The sequence below is a fragment of the Oryctolagus cuniculus genome, chromosome 15 (genome assembly GCF_964237555.1).
Source record: "Oryctolagus cuniculus chromosome 15, mOryCun1.1, whole genome shotgun sequence".
Taxonomy (NCBI): Eukaryota; Metazoa; Chordata; class Mammalia; order Lagomorpha; family Leporidae; genus Oryctolagus; species Oryctolagus cuniculus.
Window position 1 is genome coordinate 78237790 of NC_091446.1, and position 23109 is coordinate 78260898.

The following is a 23109-nucleotide window of genomic DNA, read 5'->3' on the forward strand; positions in this document are numbered from 1 at the left end:
GCTGCTCTGCTTCTGGACCAGCTACCTGCCAATGAGCCTGGGAAAGCTCCCGACACCCACATGGGAGACCGTGATGGAGCTCCTGGCTTCAGCCTGGCGTGGCCCTGGCCTTTACCAGGCCAAATTCTACACCCCTCTGAGCCAGGAGCTTCCTCCGCGTCTCCCACCCGGGTGCAGGGGCTCAAGCACTTGAGCCATCCTCCACTGCCTTCCCAGGCCATAGCAGACAGCTGGATCGGAAGAGGAGCAGCCGGAACTAGAACCGACACCCATATGGGATACCAGTGCTTCAGGCAGCGGCTTTACCCGCTATGCCACAGCGCTGGCCCCTTCCACCCGCTTTACCAAGTAGTTTTGCTCCCCGAAAGAAATTGAGACAGAGCTTTGGAGAGGCATCGCTTTATTCCAGAGCAGTCAATACCGATTGGGCATCCCGGTCTCCCCGCACTGCCTCGCTCAGCTCCCGTCCTGGGTGGAGATGCTAACAAGGGGGAGGTTGCCGCTCAGGCAGCCATGTGAGGACAGCAGGTGTACGCCACGCCCGTGGGAGCGAGGCAAGGTCCACCTGAATGTGGCAGATAAACGGGAGATGTGCCTGAGCCTGAAACCGAAGGACAGCTACTCATGTCAGTGCCCTGGGGGCTCGCCGGAGACAAGCCTAATGCCTATGCAGTGCCTGGAGGCTGGCTTCCAATGTCGGCCCAAGTGCCACCTGCCTTGAAAACGCTCCCAGAGGAAGGAGTGACAGGGACGCGGGAGCTGGGCCCAGAAGATTCCAACCACAGGAGCAGCCCACCCCCAGGGGAGCTGTGGAGTGCGGGGTGTGGCAGGAACCTCCAAGCCCCGCCCCGCGTTCCTGAGAGGTCGCGCCCCGGCGCTGCGCTACGCTCTTACCCCAGAGAGGCGGCCCAGGCCTCCCCGCCACGCGGAAACACCCGGGGCGCGGGGCGCAGGGCGCGGGGCGCGGCTCCGAGCGGCAGGCTGCTGGGGCAGGGCTGGACTCGCTGCCGGGTCTTCACCCTGCCCGAGCCTCAGGCCCCGCGGATGGCCGAGTCCAGGGTGGCTGATGAGCCCTGTGCTCTAGGGGGTTCAGGTCCTGAACAGCAGGAAGCCGCCAAAGGTGGTGCTGGGCGGGCTGCTCTTGGTGATGGAGCCCTGGGTCAGCTCGAACCACACCCTGTCCCCCCTCTGCAGCTCCAGCATAGCGAAGGTGGTGGCCAAGCTCACACCCGCCTGCCTGGTGACGCAGACTGGGGTCCGATGGCGACTGCCGAGCACCAGCTGCCCGGTGCCCAGCCCGGGCCCAAATTCAATGCTCACTGCAAACAGGTAGACGCCAGGCTCCGGGGCGAGGAAGTAGCCGTGCTCCGGGAAGTAGCCGCCGCCGACGTTGATGGACGTGGAGTTAAACTTCACCGTGTGCAGGTCAGTGGTCCCCTCGGAAAAGCTGGCGTAGAAAGCCACCGGGAAGCCTGAAACAGGAGGACAGTGCTCAGCGACCCCGAAAACCACCCCCCACCCCTGAGACCAGGCCGGGCGTCGCGAGCTGACTTCCGGAGCACCCTCAGGTTCTCCCTAATGGGGGGGGGGGATGCCAGGCTGTGGTACATTGTAGCTTAGCGTTTGGGGGGGCTGGTGTTGTGGCACAGAGTGTTAAGCCACATCCCGCAGGGCCAGCATCCCATATGAACGCCGTTCGAGTCCCGGCCACTCTACTTTTGATCCAGATTCCTGGGATCCGACTGTGAAGTTGACCTTGGCACCCACAAAGACATGTTCCCCGTTGGTCCCCTCCCCATACTCTCCCTGCGGGGTGAGACAAAAGTCTTGCTTTTCTCTGGTTCTGGAAGGTTTCTGGAGGTTAGTTCGCTTCGTGTGCAATCGCACCCTAAGCCCTGCAGTTTCCCCTCAGAGCCCAGCAGGAGGCGCACTCGCCCAGCTGGAAACAGGCCGGCCTGCAGCGCCCCCTGCCGGCGCTCCGTCTTCCCTCTACCCGGTCCCCGCCTGCGCTGCAGATGAGCCCAACCAGCCCGTGTGGGCTCCGCACGCGCTTCCCGCAAAGGGTGGAAAGGTTGTGTAAACTTTGAGCGTGCTTCCCTGAGGCGCGCCCCCACATCCCTGCAGCTATCCTGCGAGACACGCAAGAGGACTTTTTTTTTTTTTTTGACAGGCAGAGTGGACAGTGAGAGAGAGAGACAGAGAGAAAGGTCTTCCTTTGCCGTTGGTTCACCCTCCAATGGCCGCCGCGGCCGGCGCGCTGCGGCCGGCGCACCGCGCTGATCCAAAGGCAGGAGCCAGGAGCCAGGTGCTTCTCCTGGTCTCCCATGGGGTGCAGGGCCCAAGCACTTGGGCCATCCTCCACTGCACTCCAGGGCCACAGCAGAGAGCTGGCCTGGAAGAGGGGCAACTGGGACAGAATCCGGCGCCCCGACCAGGACTAGAACCCGGTGTGCCGGCGCCGCAAGGCGGAGGATTAGCCTAGTGAGCCGCGGCACCGGCCGAGGACTTTTTTTTTTAAGGACACAAATATTTTGAAAGAGCAAAATAGTACAGTAATAAACAGATACCCTAAACCGTTGGGCAGATTCTGCAAGTCACCGGCACACGGAGGCCTTGCAGAGACCCAGGAGTTAGTGCAGGTGGCACAGCCTCAGCCCTGTGGATGCTGGGGAAGGGGGACATAGGGATCCCTGGCAAACACCCAGTTGGCCATCCTGGGAGGTGGGGAGTGACGCCCGCACTTCCCAGAGCAATGAAGGGAGATACGCCCTGCTGCAGCCTGTGTCCTGCTCCACACTGCCTCCTGGCCTGTTTGGACATTTGGAGGGTGAGTGGGGGCAGTGCAGACTGGGACAGCCAGGCCCTGAACCCCCCAACCCCCACCCCCACCCTGTGCCAGGTGCACCAGGGTGCAGGTGGCCAACTTGGTAGCCCCTTGTCCTCTGGCCGGCGTCTTTGGCAGAGCCTCCTCCCCCGGGGCACCTTCAAGGAGGGAGGTGGGAAGGGCAGCTACTGAGTGCTTGAGCTCCAGACCCAGCTGCTGGGCCTGGGTCCCCAGCAGTGAGGCCGGGAGCAGCCCTCGGTGACGCTGGGGACCGCTGGCCTAGGTTTGGGGCACCCCTGTGCTGCAGGCGTCTGTCACATCCCGGGGAGGGGGGAGGGAGGTGCTAAGGCATGCATGGCTGCACTGCTGCGATGACTCACGGTGGCCAAGGTGGGAAAGGACACTGCAGGGGACCTGCTCGGGCCAGAGAGCCGGGAATGCTTTAGGAACTGCGGCCTTTCTCTGCATTGGCCCCTGGTGAGGCAAAATGGCCGGTGATGCCAGCCCTCCCCACACACTCCCAGTGCACAGGGGTGAGGGGCTGGGATGCAGGGATTGGGGGAGCAGCCCCAGGGGGAGCCATGGCACCTACCACTGCAGCTTTGGCAGAGGCGGCTGTGCCGGTGCAGGGGCTCTGGCGTGAATGCTTGGTCCTTGTGACTCCCACCCCTCCCCCACTCCCATACTTAAGGTGACTTTAGAAGCCCATGGCCCTGGCCGGCGCCGCGGCTCACTAGGCTAATCCTCTGCCTGCGGCACTGACAACCTGGGTTCTGTCCCAGTTGCACCTCTTCCAGTCCAGCTCTCTGCTGTGGCCTGGGAGGGCAGTGGAGGATGGCCCAAGTGCTTGGGCCCTGCACCTGCATGGGAGACCAGGAGGAAGCACCTGGCTCCTGGCTTCGGATCGGCGCAGTGCCGGCCGTAGTAGCCATTTGGGGAGTGAACCAACGGAAGGAAGACCTTTCTCTCTGTCTCTCTCTCTCACTGTCTAAATCTGCCTGACAAAAAAAAAAAAAAAAAAAAGAAGAAGAAGAAGAAGCCCATGGACCTGAAAACATGGTGTGGGGGGGTAGACCCCCCCCAGGAGTGGTGAGCAGGGCCTTGCTGGCTCCTTAGCAGCAGGAGAGCTGCCGCAGGCAGAGGGGCCCAGTGCGCAGCCCGGGAACTCACCTGCCTCCCAGAGGCCGCCCAGACCCCTTTGCTCCGTCCCCGGGACGCCTGCTTCCACCGCGGGCTCTGCGTGCTTCTTGTCTCTCTTCCGGGACCCGTCCAGGCCTTTCTGGTGCTTCTTCCCTTTCCTGCTCATAAAGGCTTGCAGCCTGCCCAGGTCTAAGCTGACATTGGTGGCCGCCAGCTCTTGGAAGTTCCCGAAGAGGCCGTGGAAGAGCTGCTGGTGCTGCTCCAGGTTGCGCTGGGTGGCAGAGAGCGCACTGCGCAGGCCCTGCAGGGAGCCGTTGAAGGAGGCAGCCCAGGAGGCTTCGCAGCAACGTCCCAGGTGTTTCACGGCGGCCGTCAGGCCCTCGAGCTGGTCCAGGGCCGCATCCCGTCTGGGCTCCAGGTGCCTCGCGCCGTCGTCAGCGGCCTGCTCCAGGGCGGCCACGCGCGCAGCCAGCTCGTGCCAGCCGAGCGCCTGCTCCTGCAGCCCGCTGGCCGCGTCCTGCAGGCCGGCGCGGATGTGCTCGTAGCGCAGTGGCAGCGGGTCGGGCTCCTCCTCGGTCAACCTCTCCAGCGCGTCCTCCCCGAAGAGGGCGGTCAGCACGGCCTCGTGGCGCAGCGCGTCCTGCAGCAGCGAAGCGAAGGCGCCGTGCAGCCGCTGCACCTCGGCGCGCATCTCACCCGCGGCCGCCTGCAGCGCGCCCACCTGGCCGTGCACCGCCTGCAGCTGGCTCCGGAACCGTGCCCGCTCGGCGCGCGCCTGCTCACCCTCCACTCTGTGTGCGTCCACGGCCAGCGACACGGAGTCCAGGGTGCTGCTCAGGGCTTGCAGGGAGGAGTTGTCCAGCCGGCGCTGCTCGTCCAGGGTCACCTGGGTGTCCTCCAGGGCGTGCGTGGTGGCCTTTTGGCCCTTTTGAATGACATCCAGGTCGAAGTAGAGCTTCTGGCAGTTGCAGTCCTTGACGTACTTCAAGAGGTCGGCGTGGCCGCCCTGCAGCTGCTGCAGGGTGAGGTTGACCTCCAGCAGCTGCCGCTCCACGTCCTCCTTGTTCTCCTCCATGATCAGCGACTTCTCCATCAGGATGACCCGCAGCTCCCGCAGCGCTGTGTGGTTCACCTGCAGCTCCTGCATCTGCCGCTCCACCTCGCTGATCTGATCAAAGCTCTCATCTGACTCCGAGTACAACTCCTTGATCTCGTTCGCGTGCTGGGCCAGGGTGGCCTTCATGTCCGCCAGGGTGCTCTGTGCTTCCTGGTCCCTGAGGCCCATGGCCACGTGCAGCTCTGACAGGTTCCTCTGCAGCTGGCCCAGCCTGGCGTGCAGGCTGTCTGGCTCCGGCTTTGCAGCCGCCACCAGGCTGCCATTGGTGTCCGGCGGCTCCTGAGCCTTGTGCAGTCGCTTCAGCTTGGCGTCCACATCGGCCTGGACCTCGGAGAGGGAGTGACGCAGGGAAAGGAGTTGGGCATGCAGGCGCGTCTCCACCTCCTGCTGCAGCTGGTCCACTCTCTGGGCATTGGCCTGCGCCTTGGCTTCGAACTTGGCACTGAGCTCCTGGAAGTCCGTGCTGGCCACAGTGCCCTCCTGGACTCTCCTGATGGCCTGGCGGTTGGCCTCCACGTCCAGAGACAGGTTCCTCACGGCCTGGGAGAGGCTCTGCAGGCTGTCATTGAAACCCTTCCAGATGGAGCTGAGGTGCCCACGCAGGAAGGCGTCCACGTGGGGCAGCAGCACTTGCTCCAAGGACCTGCCGGGAAACCCTGCGAGGGACACATTTTTACGCGAGCGCCCACAGCAGAGACACTGCAGGGGCCTCTGTGGTCTGGGCTGTCCTCTCCCCTCCTCGCCCCCTGCCAGGTCACCTGCCAGGCTGTCCCTCAGCCCCGAGCCTGCCGCTCACCCAGCTCTGTCTGGTTTGCCTCCATCCTCGCAGCTGTGAGCTGATCGGCCGGGGCCTTCCCCGGTCCTGGGGGGTCGCCTGGCAGCGGGTGGCCGTCACTCTGGAACTTCCCCAGCAGGTGCTCCCGCTGACCCTGCTGCTCCTCCGGCTCCATCTCATCAGTCTCGGCAGCTGGGTGGCCTGAGTATGCGTGAGACATGCGTGTGGCTAACGCTCCAGGCCTAGGCAGACCCCAAAGTCCAGTCCAGAGGAGACGCAGGGGGCCAGCAGCAGGAGAGGCAGTTGTGCTGTCTCCGCCCACCCTACCAGGGCTCCGCCCACGCGCCCCTCTGCCGGGCTCAGCACACCAACGCACCATGCTCCAAGCTGTCTGGCCGGTCCCAGGGCTCCTGGTGGCTGCCGCCTGGCTCCACAGGTTCTGGGGTTGTAGTGGGATCTGCAGAAGAAAGCATCAGATGTGGACCTTGGAGTTGGAGGAGCTGTGTGAACTCAGAGGTCAAGGGCAGTGGGCTGCGGGGAGTGCTACCGTAGTGCTGGCAGTCGGGGCCCCCAAAGCCCGGGCAGCACCTCCAGGCCACGGACATCAGCACCTTCTGCTTGACCTGGTACACCGGCTTCTGGGCCACCCGGTACCTGGGGAACAGGGCCAGCTCAGCGACTCCAGGGCGCCACTCTCCACCCCCAACCCCCACCCCAGGACCCCCAGGAAACTCACATGACTCTGACTCTCTGGCAGTCTGGGGACCCCTCTGGACATGGCTGCTGGGAGTGCACGAGGAATTTCTCTGTTTTGCAAGCGGCTACAAAGGTGACCAACTTGGACTTCTGGTAGGGGCACCAGTTCCTGGAAAATGAGCCAGAAAAGAGGGCTGCTGAGCCGGCCCAAGCCGCCCTAAGACCCCCGCTGGAAACCAACAGGAGGGGCTGGCACGGTGGCACAGTGGATTAAACCACTTCCGGGAGCACCAGCATCCCATCTGGTGCTGGTTCGAGTCCCGGCTGCTCCACTTCCAATCCAGCTCCCTGCTAATGCGCCTGGGAAGGCAGCAGAGGGTGGCCCAAGTCCTTGGGCCCCTTTATCCTGAGAGGGGATAAAGAGGGTGAGAGACCTGGATGAAGCTCCTGGCTTCAGCCTGGACCCTGAGAAGGGAGAATTCTGCGTTACCCACCCCTGGGCTCCAGGGCCACCCACAGACCCCGGCTGGCGAGGAAGTCACCTGCTCTGCCGCCTTCCCCAAGCCTGGGTCAACACAGGAAAGTCCAGTGCAGAGCCAGGGGGCCTGGCACTGTGTCTCCTGGTGCCAGGGAGGCAGCTGGTGCCCCCGGGGTTGGAGAGTCCTGGGCTCTGCCTCTTTGCACCTCTAGCTGTGAGGACTTGAGTGAGGCACAGTGTGTGTGTCTATGGTGGTGGTGGGGATGCCACTGCGCTGAGTGACTGGAGCAGCCCGAGCGCCCGACTTCTGGCAGTGCCCCGTGCATGCTGCCCCAGGCCCCGGCAGCCTGCCCAGCTGGTGCGCCTGGCTTTACCTGCGGCCCTCCCGTGCCTCAGCAAGGCTCCTGCTCCCTGGCCAGCCCCATTATGGACTTTGAATCAGCCAGTGCCAGGGGACAGAGGCAGCTGGGCAGAGCGGCCTCCTCTAGTGCCCTGCAAGGGTCACCCTGGGGTAAGGGTCACCCCTGGGCAGTAGCCTCTCCATCTTCACCCTTCACCTGCAGTTGCTGTGGGTGATGCAGCCCCTGCTCACGGCTCCGTGGCTGGCTCCACGGGGGGCTAGTGGGTGGGGTCCGGCTCTTCCCTGGCAGTCAGCTCCCAGTGCAGATGACAGTGGCCTCCATGTTGAGCTCAACACCCTCTCAGAGTGGCCAGCATGGAGGTGCGGGCAAGCGTGCATGCTGGGACCCCCCTAGACGCGGTCCAGAGGAAGTGAGAACTGGGCTGTGTCCTAGACTCAGCGAAGCAGGAGGAGCTATGCAGGTGGCCACAGAGGGAAGGCGGGGGGCGGGGGGAGAGGATGTGGGCACCCAGGGTGTCCCTGAGGAAGTCATGGAGATGACTTGAGAGTCACCAGGCTCCTGGGTACAGAAAGGACAGGCAGGGGGCAGGTAGGGGTGGTGACAGGGGTCTAGGGGGAGATGATGGATATGGGAAAAGTGGCCACAGTAGGAGATGAGAGGAGGAGATGGGGTTGCTGTCAGGGCTGGGGTTTTGTCCTCTGGAGCCTTCATGCACCATCGGGGAGGGCAGTGAGAACACCTCCAACATGAGTGTGGCCCGCCGGCGCCTTTGCACTCGGCCACTCTTGGCAGGGACGTCCCCACCTTGCCAGCCCCGGGGAGGTGGGGGAGGCCGGCGGCCGGTGCCAGCAGCGCTCCGCCCACAGAAGCAGCCCAGCCAGAGCGCCCACAGCACACACCTGGACCGCTGGCAACACGCACACTGCAGCCTTTCCCCACCCCCGCCAGCAACCTGTGCCTCTGCTCCCTCTTAAGCCAGCCATGGTCATCCCTGAGAAGAGCCAAGAGCGAGGCCCCAGCAGGCAGATGGAGAGCGAGTGACCTCAGGGTCGCCCACACTGCGGGGGCCCAGGGTGTCCCCATGACCCGCACTCTGTTCCCAGCCTGAGAAGTCGCCACATCCCAGAAACAAGAACAGGAAGCTGTAAAAAGAGGCAGCAGGGAACATTCAGAGAACAAAACGAACTCTTGGGGGCGGGCGTTTGGTGAAGACGTTTGCGTCAACTTCAGTGAAGCGAGGTGCCTGGCTCAGGTCTTGCTCTGGCTCCTGGCTCCAGCTTTCTGCTCTTGTACACCCTGGGAGGCAGCAGGCGATGGCGCAAGTAGCTGGGTTCCTGCCGCCCCCGTGGGAGACCTGGATGGAGTTCCTGGCTGCTGGCCTTGGCCTGGCCCCAGAAAATTTTTTTAAAAGTTTTATTTTTATTTATTTGAAAGGCAGAGTTACAGAAGCAGAGAGAGAGAGAGAGAGAGAGAGAGAGAGAGAGAGGTCTTCCATCTGCCAGTTAACTCCCCAAATGACTGCAATGTCTAGAGCTGAGCTGATCCAAAGCCAGGAGCCAGGAGCTTCTTCCCAGTCTCCCACATTGGTGCAGGGGCCTGAGGACCTGGGCCATCCTCCACTGCTTTCCCAGGCCATAGCAGAGAGCTGGATCAGAAGTGGAGCAGCCGGGACTCGAACCATTGCCCATATGGGATGCTGGCACTGCAGATGGTGTCTTTACCCGCTGCACCACAGCTCTGGCTCCCCAAAATAGAAATTTAAGAGCAATGTTAGAGGGTAAAGTTAAAGAAATTCCCCTGAAAGAAGAGCAAACAGAGCTGAAAATTGGGAGAGAAAACACAAGAAAAACAGAGAAAATGCAATGTCTAAATAACAGGAGTTCCAGAGCCTAGGAAGGAAACCATCAACAAACAAATACATGCCACATGCCCGAAGGGGAAGACCAGCATCTCCAGGTACACAGGGCCTGCCCGCCACCTGCAGTCCCATAAAAACCTCGAAGGAAGTCACGTGATCAAGGCATGCTCCGGCTCTATGAACCAAGAGGGCCCTTCACAGTGGCAGAGAGGAAAACCCGAACACACACACGCACGCACACACACACACGTGCACACACACGTGCGTGCACACATGCTCACACACACGCACACGTGCACATCTCTCAATGGCAGCACCCGGAAAGGAGAACTGCGTTCAGCATTCCCAAGGCAAACGACCTGCCCTGCCTGACCATCGCGATGCCTGAGAAGTGCGGGAGACGCTCAGAGAACTTCCCTCCCACGGAGCCTCTGCGGGGGGGTGCCTGCGGGCGCTGGAATCCTGCCGGCACGTCGTCGGAACCATCCCGTGGGCTTGGGACAGAAGTCTCTGGGCCCCGTGTTCCTGGGTTCCACAAGCCTCTCTAGGATTAAGGCCCGAGCATCAGCAAGGGGCAGCCCTCTGGGCCGTCCTGTGCTGCAGGAATTGCCCCCACCAAAACCAGAGAAAGCCAAGCAGGGGGAAATGCAGACACTCCAACCAAAGGCAGGGTGAAAGGAGCCCCCAGACAATGCTGGTTGAGGGTGCAGAGGGCCCCCGTCCACACTGGATCACCTTCGGGAGCCCTGGGGGTAGACGTATCTCCAAGAAGACTCAGCTGGCCAGACACCTGGCGTGCATGAGCGTCGCGGGAGATGTGGACAACTGGCTGGCAGTTTGGAATTGCATTAGTCACAAAGACAAAGAAAAGTAACCGGGAGAGGAAGGCAAGGCCTGGCTGGCATTGTGGCACGGCTGCTTGTGATGCCAGCATCCCGTATCGGAGCACCTGTTCAAGTCCTGGCTACTCTGCTTCCAATCCAGCTTCCTGCTGATGTGCTGGGAAGGCAGTGGGGGAGGGTCCAAGTGCTTGAGTCCCTGCCACGCACGTGGAGACCTGGATGGAGTTGCAGGGGCCTGGCTTTGGCCCGGCCCAACCCTGGTTGTTGTGGACACTTGGGGAGTAAAGCAGTAGATGGAAGGTTTCTCTCTCTGTCTTCCTCTGTGTCTTCCAAATACATAAATGAATGAATGACTCTTCAAAAAATTAAATTTATGGAGCTGTTCACACACACACAAATAGGACAGAAGACATTTTTGTTTTTTACTCCATGGAAAGCCAAAATTGTGCAGAGGATAAAGATTCCCAGGGAAGGGCCGCTTAGGATACCTGCGTCCCATATCAGAGTGTCTGGGATCGAGCCCTGCCTTTGTTTCCAATCCAGACTCTTGCTACTGTGCACCCTTAGAGGCAGCACTTGATGGCTCAAGTTCTTGGTCGTTGTTGCCCGTGCAGGAGTCCTGGATGGAGCTCCAGGCTCCTGGCTTTGGCCTGGCCCAGCTCCAGCTGCTGGGAGCATTAGAGGGGTGAATCATCAAATGAAGGACTTCCCCTCCACACCCATCTTTCTCTAAAGATTTATTTATTTATTTATTTGAATGAATTAAAGAGAGAGAGAGAGGAGAGATGGAGAGAGGTCTTCCATCTGCCGGTTCACTCCCCAAATGGCTGCAACAGCAAGGGCTGGGCTAGGCTGAAGCCAGGAGCAGGAGCTTCTTCCAGGTCTCCCATGTGAGTGCCAGGGCCTAAACACTTGGGCCATCTGCTGCTTTCCCAGGCGCATTAGCAGGGAGCTGGATGAGAAATGGAGCAGCTGGGACTCAAAGCGGTGTCCATAATGGGATGTGGCACTGGCTTAACCTGCTAAGCCACAACACTGGCCTCTCTCTCTCTCTCTCTTTGCCTTTAAGTAAATGAGATGTGGATGGGGCCGGAGCTGTGGCATAGCAGGTAAAGCCACCACCTGCAGTGCTGGCATCCCATATGGGCACTGGTTCAAGTCCTGGCTGCTCCACTTCCCATCCAGCTCTCTGCTATGGCCTGGAGAAGCAGTGGAAGATGGCCCAAGTCCTTGGGCCCCTGCACCTACGTGGGAGACCCAGAAGAAGCTCCTGGCTCCTGGCTTCGGATCGGCACAGCTCCGGTCATTGCGGCCATTTGGGGAGTGAACCAGTGGGTAGAAGAGTTCTCTTTCTCTCTCCCTGCCTCCGCCTCTCTGTAACTCTGCCTTTCAAATGAATAAATAGATCTTAAGAAAAAAAATAGTGGAGCAGCCACGACTTGAACCTGCACCCACAGGGGATGCTGGCATTGCAGGCAGTAGCTTTGCATACCACATGCTGTGACACCAGCCTCATTGATAAAGTTGTATCAGAACACAGCCAGGCCCAAAGATGCTTCGATGGCATAGTTTGGTAGATGAGACAGAGCACAGGAGCCCTAGACATCTGGCTTCTGACTCTGCTTCCTGCTACACAGACCCTGAGAGGCAGCAGTGACGGCTCGAGGAGTTGAGTCCCTGCCGCCATTGTGGGAGACCTAGGTAAGAGTTCTTAGCCGCCAGCTCTGGGCTGATGGGAGCTCCTGGAGAGCGAATCAATGCACAGAGAGTGTTCTGTGTCTTTCGAATCAGAATTCTTAAAAACATGTTTCAAATTGTGTGTCTGGCCTCGTGTTAAATATTTATTTTCTCTCCCTTTAGAGAGAAGGTTTGCTGATGTCCTGGTTACACGGTCAGCCGCTCTGCCAAGTGTGTGGGGACAATCAGCGCTCCAGCTCTCTCCAGGCCTCAGAGGCGCTGGCTCCCAATTCTCTTGCTGAGTCTCTGAATTCTCCGCATCTCTGAACACTGTGCTCACGTGGCTTCTTCCGGGGGCAGCACTGTCCATGAGTCAGCCCTCATTCCTACCCTATCCCGCAGCCCCACGGGGAATGCACACATCCATCCTTCTCCCATAGGCTCATTTTGAATATTCCCATTCAGATGGCTGTGTATGTTGCTCTCCCTGCTAATGGCCCGGGAAAGCAGCAGAAGATGGCCAAGTGCTTGGGCCCCTGCACCCACGTGTGAGGCTCGGGAGACGCTCCTGGCATCGGCCTGGCTCAGCCTTGGCCATTGCAGCCATCTAGGGAGTGAACCAGCAGATGGAAGATCTCTGTCTCCCTGTCTCTCCCTCCTTATCTCTCTTTGTAACTCTGCCTTTCAATTAATAATAAATCTTAAAAAAAATGCGCTATTAACAAAAATTGGTCAGCGTCCAAACTTGGCTCACTTGCCAGACTTTCTGAGCCCTGCCTGTGGGTATAACTGATAAAAATGAAACTTAAAATAAATAAAATCCTCTCCCTGTAGATGACAGGGAGACGCTGGTACAGGGTCTGACAACCCAGCTGGTGGGCACCCAGGCCAGCAGGGGCTGTGAGCCCCAGGGACTACCTATTGGTGCCAAGGGGATACCCAGAAGTCAGGACGGGGGAGCACTGTTCACTCACACTCAAACTGCAGACCGTGGAACCAGAGCTCAGGAACTCTGCGTGTGACACCTGCCTGCACAGATGCCCGGGCCTGGGCCCCATGGAAGCTTCTGGAACATGGGCTCAGCCCTAGGGAAAAGTGGGTGTTGGTGGGGGAGGGGAGCTTTTCCCCAGGTGTGTCTGGCCGCATCCGAGACAGCTGGCTGCTGCTGGGCTTAGTGGGTGGGGTCCCAGGGCACCTTACAGTGCACAGGGCAGGCCCTGCACCTGCACCACAAGGCATCGGCCTGTGCAGGTGTCAGCAGTGCCGAAGCCGAGGAGCCCTGTGATCACGCGGAGGGCCCTGGGGGCCTGGGCCTGCCTGGGAGCGCCGGGCTCCGGCCAGCAGTGACCGGGACTTTCCATCTCCAGTTCCTGGAGCGGGAAACCGCTGCCCACCTTTCCTGCCCTGGAACTTTCTCTTCTGACCTGCTCCGGCCCCGGGCTCCCGCAGCGCCCGTCCCACTGCCCACGCTCCACCCGCCCTGCGGCCACCCGCTTGGCACACACAGTGCAGGCTGCTGGCCCGGAGGCCCTGGGAACATTCCTGCCCTTTGCTTTGGTTTCCTCCAGCTCTTGGCAACTCCTTGCTGGCCTCGGCGCCTGTGACCCTGGCCCGACTGCTGAAGCACTCATTGTTCGCACGGCCCCTCTGCCTCTGGCCATCTGCTGCTTTGCACCCTCCTTGGGAGAGCCCCCTGGGCACCCTCATTTCCCAGGGGTCCCCCGAGTGGCAGGGGCTGGCCAAGAGCGAGGGAGCTGCTGCCTGTCCTGCTGTGAGCCTGCTCTCTGCCCCAACCTGCGGCTCCACCCGTGGAAGAGCTGCAGACAGCTTTGCTGCAGATGGGCTGGGCTCTCCTCCCCTCCCCCTTTCTGGACGGCAATGACCTTCTCCCAGTCCTGGAAACGTGGAGAAGCCGTGCTCCTGGGATGCGCAGGTGGGTGTGGGGAAGGTAGAGAGAGCCTCACGCAGGCAAGGGGCTGGGCAGAGCCTCCTGCATAATGCATGGGATGCCGCGGGCTGCCAGAGCACTTAGGAGCCGCTCCCCCCCTCCCCCCACCCCCAGGCTTCCTGGGGATGGAGGGCGTGTTCTCAGCAGCCTTGAGTCCAGCCATTAGCGTGATATCCCAGGGGACAAACTTGGCACGGCTTTGTCGTCCCTGAGCCAGAAAGGGGCATTGGCAGAGAAGCCTCAGGCTGCCCAGAGCTGAGGCTCCCTGAGCATGGGCCTGGGGGCCTTGGCACCAGGCAGGGGGTGCAGGGGTAGGAGGGGGGCTCCTCCCTGTTCTTGCTGGGGTCCTGTGTCCAGGGAGCAGCAGGTGCACCGTGGCCCAGCGACCACCTAGGCTCCACCCTGCTCCTGTGTGAGCACCAGCAACTGTGCTGAACTCCCCTGGGCTTCAAGCTCCCAGCTGCAAAACCCTAACCGCCCAGGGCCTGCTGCGGTGGAACAGAGACAATAAGCCTCAGCCATTCTCGCTCACTGCCCAAAAGACAGATGAACATCGGGATTTATCCCTTGCCCTTGGATCGCAATTGGGTCTCACACCCTATTGCCTTTACACCCCACCCTGCATTCTTTCCTAGGTTCCAGAGGCCCCGTGTGTGTGCAGGGCCACCTAAAAGACCAGTTCCAGAAAAATTCACCTCCCTTGCTGCTCCCTACTCCCAGCCCTCCTAAGATATGAAAAGACCGGGCCCCTGGGGTCAGGGCTTCCTGCCATGAGTTCCATCAATGTGCACACCGGCAGTCGGTCACCCACCCCTGTGCATCTATTTTCTCTGAGTAAATTGGGTCTGGCTGGAGAGCCGGACACTGCCTCCTCTCTGTTCTGTGCCTCTTTTCCTAACACTGCTGCGGGCGCCCCTCCCGTGCACGGCTGCCAGATTTGCAAGCAGCCGGGGACAGGGCAGAGGAAGCCTGGGTCTGCAGATCAGCAGCTGTGGGTGGCAGCTCTGAGCCACCGCTTGGGAGCTCAGGGGCCCTGGCTGTCGTGCCCAGAGGCCACGTGGGAGATGAGACTCCGTGCCCGGGCTCCCCAGGGTCCTGCAGCAGACTCAGTCTCCTGGGGCAGCAAGTTATGGGTCACGGGAGCTCTGGTCCTCAACAGCCTGCCCCAGCCAGGGGCCTGGAAGGAGCTGCTTCCTTGTGGAGTCCTAAGGCTCCCATTGATGGCTCCCTGCGCCCAGCCCTGAGGGGGTCCCCAGGGACCCAGGAAACAGCTAATCAGGTCCCTCCTTCCCCCTCCGCCCCTGGGATCTGACTATTCTGGGACACAGGGCAAGGAGCAGCCAGTTGCCCGGTTTGTCTTCCCCTGGGTCTGAGTCCAGGGTCCGTCCTGGCTCAGGCTTCAAGGCAGGGGTGATGGGCGGAGGCCTGGCCCTGGCAGTGGGGGTGGGGGCTCGGACCTCTCCTGCTGCCGGGGGCGGCCGGAGCTGGGTTTCCCCTCCTCGGTGTCAGCAGTACGGGAAGCCGTCAGCCCAGGAAGCAGCAGCACTTCCTTCCTTTCCCAGCTGCTCCTCCGGTCGCCTTGGCCCCTGGGCCCCTGGGCCCCTGGGCCGGTGGGGGTCTGCACTTCCGGGAGGGTGGGAAGCCCGGACTTGGGACACCTGGGAGTGCCCGGGGCCAGGTGCAAGGCACACCCTCCAGGCCCTGAGCAGAACTGGAGCCGGAGGCAAGATTGGGCACCTGCTTTCTCACTCTCAGCCCCGCCCCTCTCACCTGCAGGCACCGGCACCGGAAGCTGTCCCCAGGGCCACGTTCATGCCTGCAGATGGGAGATGCAGGGTGGGTGTGATGTGGCCCCTCCTCCCCTCCCAAGTCGCACGGCCAGGGGAGGGGACACTGTGGGGTGCAGGTTGGGAGCATCTGGGGCTTTGAGCCTGTTCCCGCTCTCCCTGGCTGTGTGACCTGGGCAGCTGCTCAGCCTCTCTGTGCCTCTGGCTCCTTCTAAGTGGCACCAGCTGCTCCACCCTGGAGTGATCGGAGATGAGGCTCAGACCCTAGGGCGGGGGACCACCCACAGGCCCAACACCATATCGGCAGGAGGGTCCCTGGCCCTGGACAAACAGAACACTGGAGAACAGCATCCTGGGTGCAGCCACAACCTGCCCATTTCCAGGGGGGCCCCAGTCTCTGGGTGCCGCTGTCTCTCCTCTGTGCTCTGCAGTGCAGGGAGTCCTGTCTGCTCACGGGCTGGCAGTCAGGGCCAGGCCCCCTGGGCGTGCACATCAAAATCCCACACCAGGACCTCTGGGCTTAGCGGGGGAGCCTGGCTGGGGTTCAGCTTTCCTAGTGGATTTTGCTAGAAGGGCAGAAGTCACAGCCAGCTGGAAAAGTCCAGAGCTATCGTCTCCTGGAGGCCCATGCTGGGTGGGCAACAGGAGATGCTGATCCCACCCCAGCTGAGCTGCAGGCCCCCTGCCCCTGCCACGGGCCAGGCAAGGGGCACCCTGTCATTCTTAGGCCAGTCTCCCAGTGCCCCTTGGAGGCTCCTGCTCAGCCTCACAGCTGACACGGAAGATGGACAGTATTAGCCCATTTCACAGATGGGTAGCTAAGGTCCAGGGAGGATACGCTGTGGCTGAGCAGGGACTCTGCCTGAGCTCAGACCCTCCTTACCGTCGGACAGGGTCCTGGTTGGTGTCTTCAGCCATTGTCCGCGGTGGCCTGGGACCCCATGGATCGGAGAAACTGGTGCTAGGGACCTGGGCCCAGGCCCCAGGCAGCGCCCAGCCCAGAGGTCCCCCGAGGCCGAGGAGCAGTATCAGAATCATCCTCTCGGTGTGAGGCAGGCTTGTTCTGGGCTCCACGAAGGCTCAGCCTCAGCTACTGACTCCAGAAACTGCCAGTGACGTCATCTTCAAGTTGACTGTCAGAGGCAAAGCAAACACGGAACAACAAAGAGAGGAAGTGGCCTGGGCCGGCCCACCCGGTGTGCGCCGTCCGGCGGCCCCAGAGCTCCTGGCCTGGCCCTGACACGGGCTGTTCCTGTGCCCCAGGAGGACTTGGCTCAGGGACACTGGGGGAGGGTGGGGGGAGCGGGAGAGGGACACACAGGGGATGGCCTTGGCCAACATATTCCCAGGGGGAACCAGGGCCCTGGGAGTCAGCAGAGGCTCATAACCTCGAGGTGGGGCTGCAGGAAGCGGCCGGTCAGGCTCGGGGGTCCCGCTGCCACCCACGCCGCTGGCCAGGAAGTGGCGGGCACGTTGTGCCCTCAGCCCCTCGTCTGTCCGTGGGACTGTGGGAGCCAGTGTGGGCTGGAGGTGGGGCTCAAAGAAGCAAAGGGGCTATCTTGGGGTTCAGTAGCACGCAGCCCAAGGCCGGGGCACAGGGGAGCCCTGTGGGTACCCAGCTGCAGCCGCTCCAGCTCATTTCCCCAGAGGGGCCGGGGCAGAGGGGCGTCCTGGGGCAGCCCAGGCTGGTGAGGCAGGTTGGTCACTCTTACCCGACAGGTGTGTGCGTGACCCCTGCCCTGCCTGCGACACAGGGTGCCCTGGCCAAGGTGCCTTCCCTCTGTGTGCGGACATGCAGGGCCGGCCGGGAATGAATGAGGGGCCCTGAGGGAGGAGGGGTGTGTGCAGCCCCCTGCTGCCCCTCTTGGAGGGCAGAGGGCAGGAGGGCAGGGCAGAGCCGGCTGGGCCCCCTGGTGGGGCGGAGGGGGGGTGAACCTGCTTCCTGCTGCTTCCCAGAGGGAGGCCCCCCTCCCGCCCCGCCCCGCCCCCACCCCCGCCCCAGGGTTGGCTGGGCTCCTGCCAGCCGCCTCAGCATCAATATTTCATCGACGTCAATAAGAGCGGCGGCGGGCGGACAGCGGCTGCAGCAGCACTCACGCCGGCTCCAGCCCGAAGCTCGCAGCTCACAGGGGAGCCAGGCTCCTGTTCTTGCCCAGCGCCATGGACGTCTTCAAGAAGGGCTTCTCCATCGCCAAGGAGGGCGTGGTGGGCGCCGTGGAGAAGACCAAGCAGGGGGTGACGGAAGCCGCCGAGAAGACCAAGGAGGGGGTCATGTATGTGGGTGAGTGGGCGCATCTGGGCGTGGCCGGCAGGGGCTGCGGGGGCGGGCGGCATATGGGGAGGGGGCGAGGGCCTGGCTGCTGGGCGGGGTTTCCAGGCCTTGGAGCATCCCTAGGCACCTGCTGCACACCCACCACTGTTTGCTTCTGGCTTCCTCAGGACCGCTGAGGTCCGTGAGCACAGACCACGGACCTCACACACAAGCCAGGCACAGCCAGGTTCCCCTGAGCCCGAAGACCCTGCAGCCGTGGGCAGCTCCTGCCCTCTCCGTACCAGGGCTGCTGTGGCCCAAGCCAGGCCACAGGTCCCCACTGGCCCAGAGGGACAGGTGGGCTGGGGAGGTGAGACCTAGGCTCAGTGTCTGTCCTGCCCCACCCCATCCCCCAGAGCATGGGGAGGCCGGGCTGATGACTCGGCTGTCACCTGCCCTGTCCTGCTGCTGTGTCCGAGGTCCGGGCCACACCCAAGCAGGGTCTGGACCCCCAGTTCTGGTCTTGGTGGTCGTCCTGCCGTGTTTTCTTGTTGCCTTCTCATCTGTTCCCTACCTCCAGGCACAGCCCCTCTGAGGGGGCTGCTGGGCCCAGACCCCCTCCTCCCCCAGCCGAGCCCACAGTGTGCACAGCTGCTCTGTTCTGGGTTCTCCCCAACCGCCCCTAACTCCAGGAGGTGGCCTGGGCTGAGCCTTCCGCTGTCCCCCCAGGAGCCAAGACCAAGGAGAACGTGGTGCACAGCGTGACCTCAGGTGAGCCCCCAGTCCCACCCCCCAAGGTGGGGAGCAGAGCCCTGCAAACCCTGAGGCCAGACCAGGGCGGGGCTCCTGCATCCTGCATCAGTGTCGCAGCAGCCCTGGACTCACATGGGACAGCCCGGGGTCCCAGGAGCCGGGGGCTGCAGCCTGACCTGGGATGGGGATTGGGGTGGGGGTGCAGGCCAGCGGTGGGGGGAGGGGAGGAGAGGGATTGAGGCCAGCCAGAGTCCTCCCACAGTGGCTGAGAAGACCAAGGAGCAAGCCAATGCCGTGAGCGAGGCTGTGGTCACCAGCGTCAACACCGTGGCCACCAAGACCGTGGAGGAGGCGGAGAACATTGTGGTCACCTCTGGGGTGGTGCGCAAGGTGAGGGCCACACGGAGGAGTGAGGGGGTGAGAGGTGGGGGGTAGTGGGGGAGGTATCACTATTCCAGTTGACGCTCGGGGGCTGGCTTGGCCTCTGAGTGGATGTCCATTGTGCACTGGGGTGGGGCTTGAGCTCTGTGCTTTGGTGGGTTTCTGGAATGCTCACCACACCTCGGAGAGTGGAGGGAGGGTCTGGGGCCCATTTGATAAACAAGGAAAGCGAAGCTCAGAACCACGCCCACAAAATGGCTCCCAGCCTTTGGGAAATGCTGCATTTTAGACATGAAAACAAGGCCCCGTGTGCTGACAGCGCACAGCATGCCAGAACTGCCCAGTCACCAAATGCCCACCCCGTGCCCAGCTAGGCTGGCCTGACCTGGCTGCTGCCTCCTCCCAGGGATGCAGCGCCCCCTGGTGGTGGAGAAGCAGTTGGTGTTCTGACCCCGCCCTGATCTGCCTTTGTGTGCATGATCGTGATGTATGTGCCTCTGTGTTGTGAGCGTGGGTGTATATGGGTGTGCACGTGTGGTCATGCACGCATGTGCATATGCGTTTGTACATGTGTGTGGATGCCTGTGTCCACGGAGCCGGCTCTGCTTTCAGTGGCTCACGTTCGTTAACAATTAGCGGCCGGCGCCGCGGCTCACTAGGCTAATCCTCCACCTAGCGGTGCCGGCACACCAGGTTCTAGTCCCGGTCGGGCGCCGGATTCTGTCCCGGTTGCCCCTCTTCCAGGCCAGCTCTCTGCTGTGGCCCGGGAGTGCAGTGGAGGATGGCCCAAGTGCTTGGGCCCTGCACCCCATGGGAGACCAGGAGAAGCACCTGGCTCCTGCCATTGGATCAGTGTGGTGTGCCGGCGGCAGCGCGCCAGCCGCGGCGGCCATTGGAGGGCGAACCAATGGCAAAAGGAAGACCTTTCTCTCTGTCTCTCTCTCCCACTATCCACTCTACCTCTCAAAAAAAAAAAAAAAAAAAAAAAAAAAAAAAAAAAAAAAAACAACACTTAATTCGCACTGAAATCCTGTGGGCTGGGCTGTGGAAACCAGGGTCCGGAGAGATTAAGAAATTTGCTGGAGGTCCCCTGGTGAGTCCATGGGGGCTTCAAGATCCCACGGGGGGCCAGGCTCCTGCGCCCATGCTCTTGGGGGTATGTGAGCGACTCCAGCCTGGGGGAGATGTGGGGGGCTCCAGCCCCGACACCTGCTACAGGCCCCCAGCATGGCAGCACCAGGAGTCCCTGCCCAGACAGTGGTGGGGGGCTGCCCTGCCCCTGGCTCCGGGGTGGGGCCCAGGCCTCTTCTTCCAGGGCTAGCACAGAGTGTCTCTGGCCCTTGGTCCCCAGCTCTTCCCCTTCCTAGCTCTGGGACCTTGGGAAACAATGGAACCCGCTTGGGTCTCATTTGGTCATCTGCGAAGTATGGGGGGGGGCTGCGTAACGAGACAGGGCCGTGACCCCCTTGAAGGGGCTCTGCCCAGCTTAGGGAAGCCCCCAGCAAATGAGGTGATTGTACCAGCAGCAGCAGGGGCCCTGGCAGAACCCCCTGGGGTCGGGGCCAGGCTGCCCGGGCACCCCTAGCTGATCCTGGAGGAGCCCTCGGAGTCACCCCAATGGAGACTCATTTCCTGGTGACATCCAGAAAGCTGCCCGACTTGTCCCCTGAGTGAAGCGCAGGAGAATGCAGCGCTGCCTGCCTGACCTCTGATGTACAGGCCTCGGGGCAGCAGGACGAGGCTTGCAACCCCCTGCCCCTGGCCAGGAGCGCCTGGCCCACTCTGGCCGACGCAGGTCCCATGGTAGCACGAAGGTGGCAGGGACCTTCTGATGTAAGTGCTGGACCAAGGTCCTTGCCGGTCACCATGACAACCTGTGAACCCAGCCCCAACGATGGGCCAGTATCAGGCTGGCCTGGAATGTCGGGGATCCAGGGGACAGGAAGTGGGGAGGGATGATGTCACCTGTGCTGGCCCTGACTAGCCTGAGCCTGGAGCCCACCTAAGAGGCAGAGAGAGGGATTCCTGCTGCTGGAGACTGGAGTGAATGGGCCTGGAGCAACCCAGACCTGAGGCTGATAGGCCCTGCATTTTGGAACCAAGACCTTGATAAGGACATCCAGCTTCCCTGGCCTCAGGGTCCCCATGAGCAGTGGTGACTCAGTCTTCCTCCCACCTCGGGGTGGAGGGGTGTGCTCATGTGACACGGGGACATCAGGATGACACCAGGGCTGGGAATTCAGGGGCCCTTGCTCACCCCCACTCCAGCTCCCCAAGGAAGCCCGACCAAGGGGTGTACTCAGGGACCTGGGATCCGCTTGAGGGGAAAAGCTGGGTCCCAGGGTGCCGGGTACCCTCGGAAGGCCGTGGTAGCCTCAGTCCCAGCTGGGTCCCCCCCTCCAACTCCAGCAAGGGTGGCATCGAGGGGCTTCCGCTCACCATTGTGCCTGGGTCTCCTCACTACCTTGCGCCCCCTGCTGCTCCCCCGCAGGAGGACTTGAAGCCATCCGCTCCCCCACAGGAGGGTGAGGCAGCCAAAGAAGAGGAAGCGGCTGAGGAGGTAGGAGCTGGGCTCCCAGGGTACACTCCCACTCGGCACAGCTCTGCTGCTTCCTCTGGGGTCCTGGGCCTGTAGGGGTCTCCTGACCATCTGCAGCCCACACAGGGACTATGGGCAGGGCCAACCTGGGGCCTGTGTGCCAGGGGCACAGATCACTCCTCCCCCAGCCCCTGTAGGGCAGCCACTGAGGGTTGTGGGCCTGGGGCGGTGTGCGTGTGAGGGTCACTCTCTCCCAGGCCAAGAGTGGGGGAAAGTAGAGAGCTGCAAGCCGGCCGGAGGCCCCCAGGAACACCCAGGGACCCCATCCCCTGCTGGGACGAGGAGTACCCAGCCCCCGGAGCATGCCCTGGAGGCTGCCAGCGCTCCCTGCACCTGCTGCTGCCACCACCCTCACCTCCTGCCCTCGGCCCCTCCGGGCTCTGGGACTTCTGACCCCACAAATGCTGCTGTGAGTTTTTTTTTTTAATGATTCCAAATAAAATTTGAGTACCCCCCACCGGCTACGCCTCCCATCTGTCACCTCCCAACCACGCCTCCCATGTGGGGGTGTGGCCTTGCCTTGGGTTAACCCAGGCAATGGGCAGTGTGTGAAGTTCACAGGAGCACAGACCTGGATGGCCCTGGGTGTCTGGCCCCTGGGGAGCACCCTGTCTGTCAGCTCTGCCTCTCTGAGGGACCCACAGTCCGCAGACGGTGAGATGGACTCCTAGGCCTACCCACCCACACGCATGTCCCTAACCGCAGTGTCCTTGGGGAAACAAGGACAGCCTCCCTAGACTAAGCAGTGACTTACAGTCAAGGCTAAATCCATAGTGAGGGTGGAGATTGTCCATCCCAGTGGAGACGTGAGGGGACCCCAGGGCACTTCCTGCTGGCCCCACCCCACTCGGACTCCCCACCAGGCTTAGGCTGGGCTTTCCCTGCCCGCACCCAGAAACTTGTCAGTTGTCATTAACAGCCAGAGGGGGAGCCGCCCCTTGAGAAACAACTGGTGAAACGGGCAGGTGCACAGGCTCCAACCGAGCACTGCTCTGAACACTCGGCCTGACTGGATCCTCGGAGCAAACCTACCGCGCAGGACTTAGCAAGATGCCCTGTTTCCCCGAGATGGAGCCTGGGAACAGAGTGACCCAATAACTCCACTAGCTGAGATGCGTGGGGACTGGGTTTATCCCAGGTTCCGTTCCAGCCACCAGCGCTGCCTAGGTTCCAGGGGCTTCCGGCAGACCCCCATCCCCAAGGACCAGGCTGGTCAGCGTGGGACGCGGATGGCTGTTTGCATCGGGCCCTGGAGTCCTGTTCGGCGTTGGCTGACCAGGCACCGGGGCTCCCTGGGGACCTTAAAACCCATGACTCACTCCAGGCCTGCGGTCTGGGCGTGGGAGCCAGAGCTTGCACTGCGCTGGCTACGCCACTCCCCCACCCAGTCTCTGCAGTGAGGAGCATGTGCGAGGGGAGCCCGCGGGTGCTGAGAGCCCAATCAAGCACAGCTGAGCTGGGCTGTGTCCTGGTCAGCGGGTCACATGCATCTGCTGACTGAGGAGGTGGAAAGGGGCAGGGGCCCCCCTTGCCACCCCTAAGCTCCACCTTGTACAGCAGCGAAAGGCCTGGAGGAGGCTCAAGGCAGTCAGGGGCCAGCCTACTCCCCCGCCCAGGTATA

General features: G+C 62.1%; 2 protein-coding genes and 1 long non-coding RNA gene across 3 annotated transcripts; 2 read left to right on the top strand and 1 right to left on the bottom strand.

Moving 5' to 3' along the window:
• Window positions 1-383: 383 nt before the first annotated feature.
• MMRN2 (multimerin 2) lies at window positions 384-16654 on the bottom strand. The gene is made up of 7 exons (XM_002718359.5): window positions 16388-16654; window positions 6593-6721; window positions 6404-6510; window positions 6233-6313; window positions 5878-6057; window positions 3995-5737; window positions 384-1472 (listed from the first exon to the last, which is right to left on the bottom strand). Exons 1-7 carry the CDS (start codon window positions 16540-16542, stop codon window positions 1090-1092), a joined length of 2778 nt encoding a protein of 925 aa, XP_002718405.3. The 5' UTR covers window positions 16543-16654; the 3' UTR covers window positions 384-1089.
• Window positions 13164-14593, top strand: LOC138845410 (uncharacterized). Its single transcript, XR_011382506.1, has 2 exons — window positions 13164-13702; window positions 14353-14593. It is a non-coding gene; the product is annotated as an uncharacterized lncRNA (long non-coding RNA).
• An 850-nt stretch (window positions 16655-17504) lies between the features above and the next one.
• SNCG (synuclein gamma) lies at window positions 17505-21943 on the top strand. Its single transcript, XM_017348684.2, has 5 exons — window positions 17505-17785; window positions 18485-18526; window positions 18771-18898; window positions 21381-21449; window positions 21686-21943. Exons 1-5 carry the CDS (start codon window positions 17665-17667, stop codon window positions 21704-21706), a joined length of 381 nt encoding a protein of 126 aa, XP_017204173.1. The 5' UTR covers window positions 17505-17664; the 3' UTR covers window positions 21707-21943.
• The last annotated feature ends 1166 nt before the right edge of the window (window positions 21944-23109 follow it).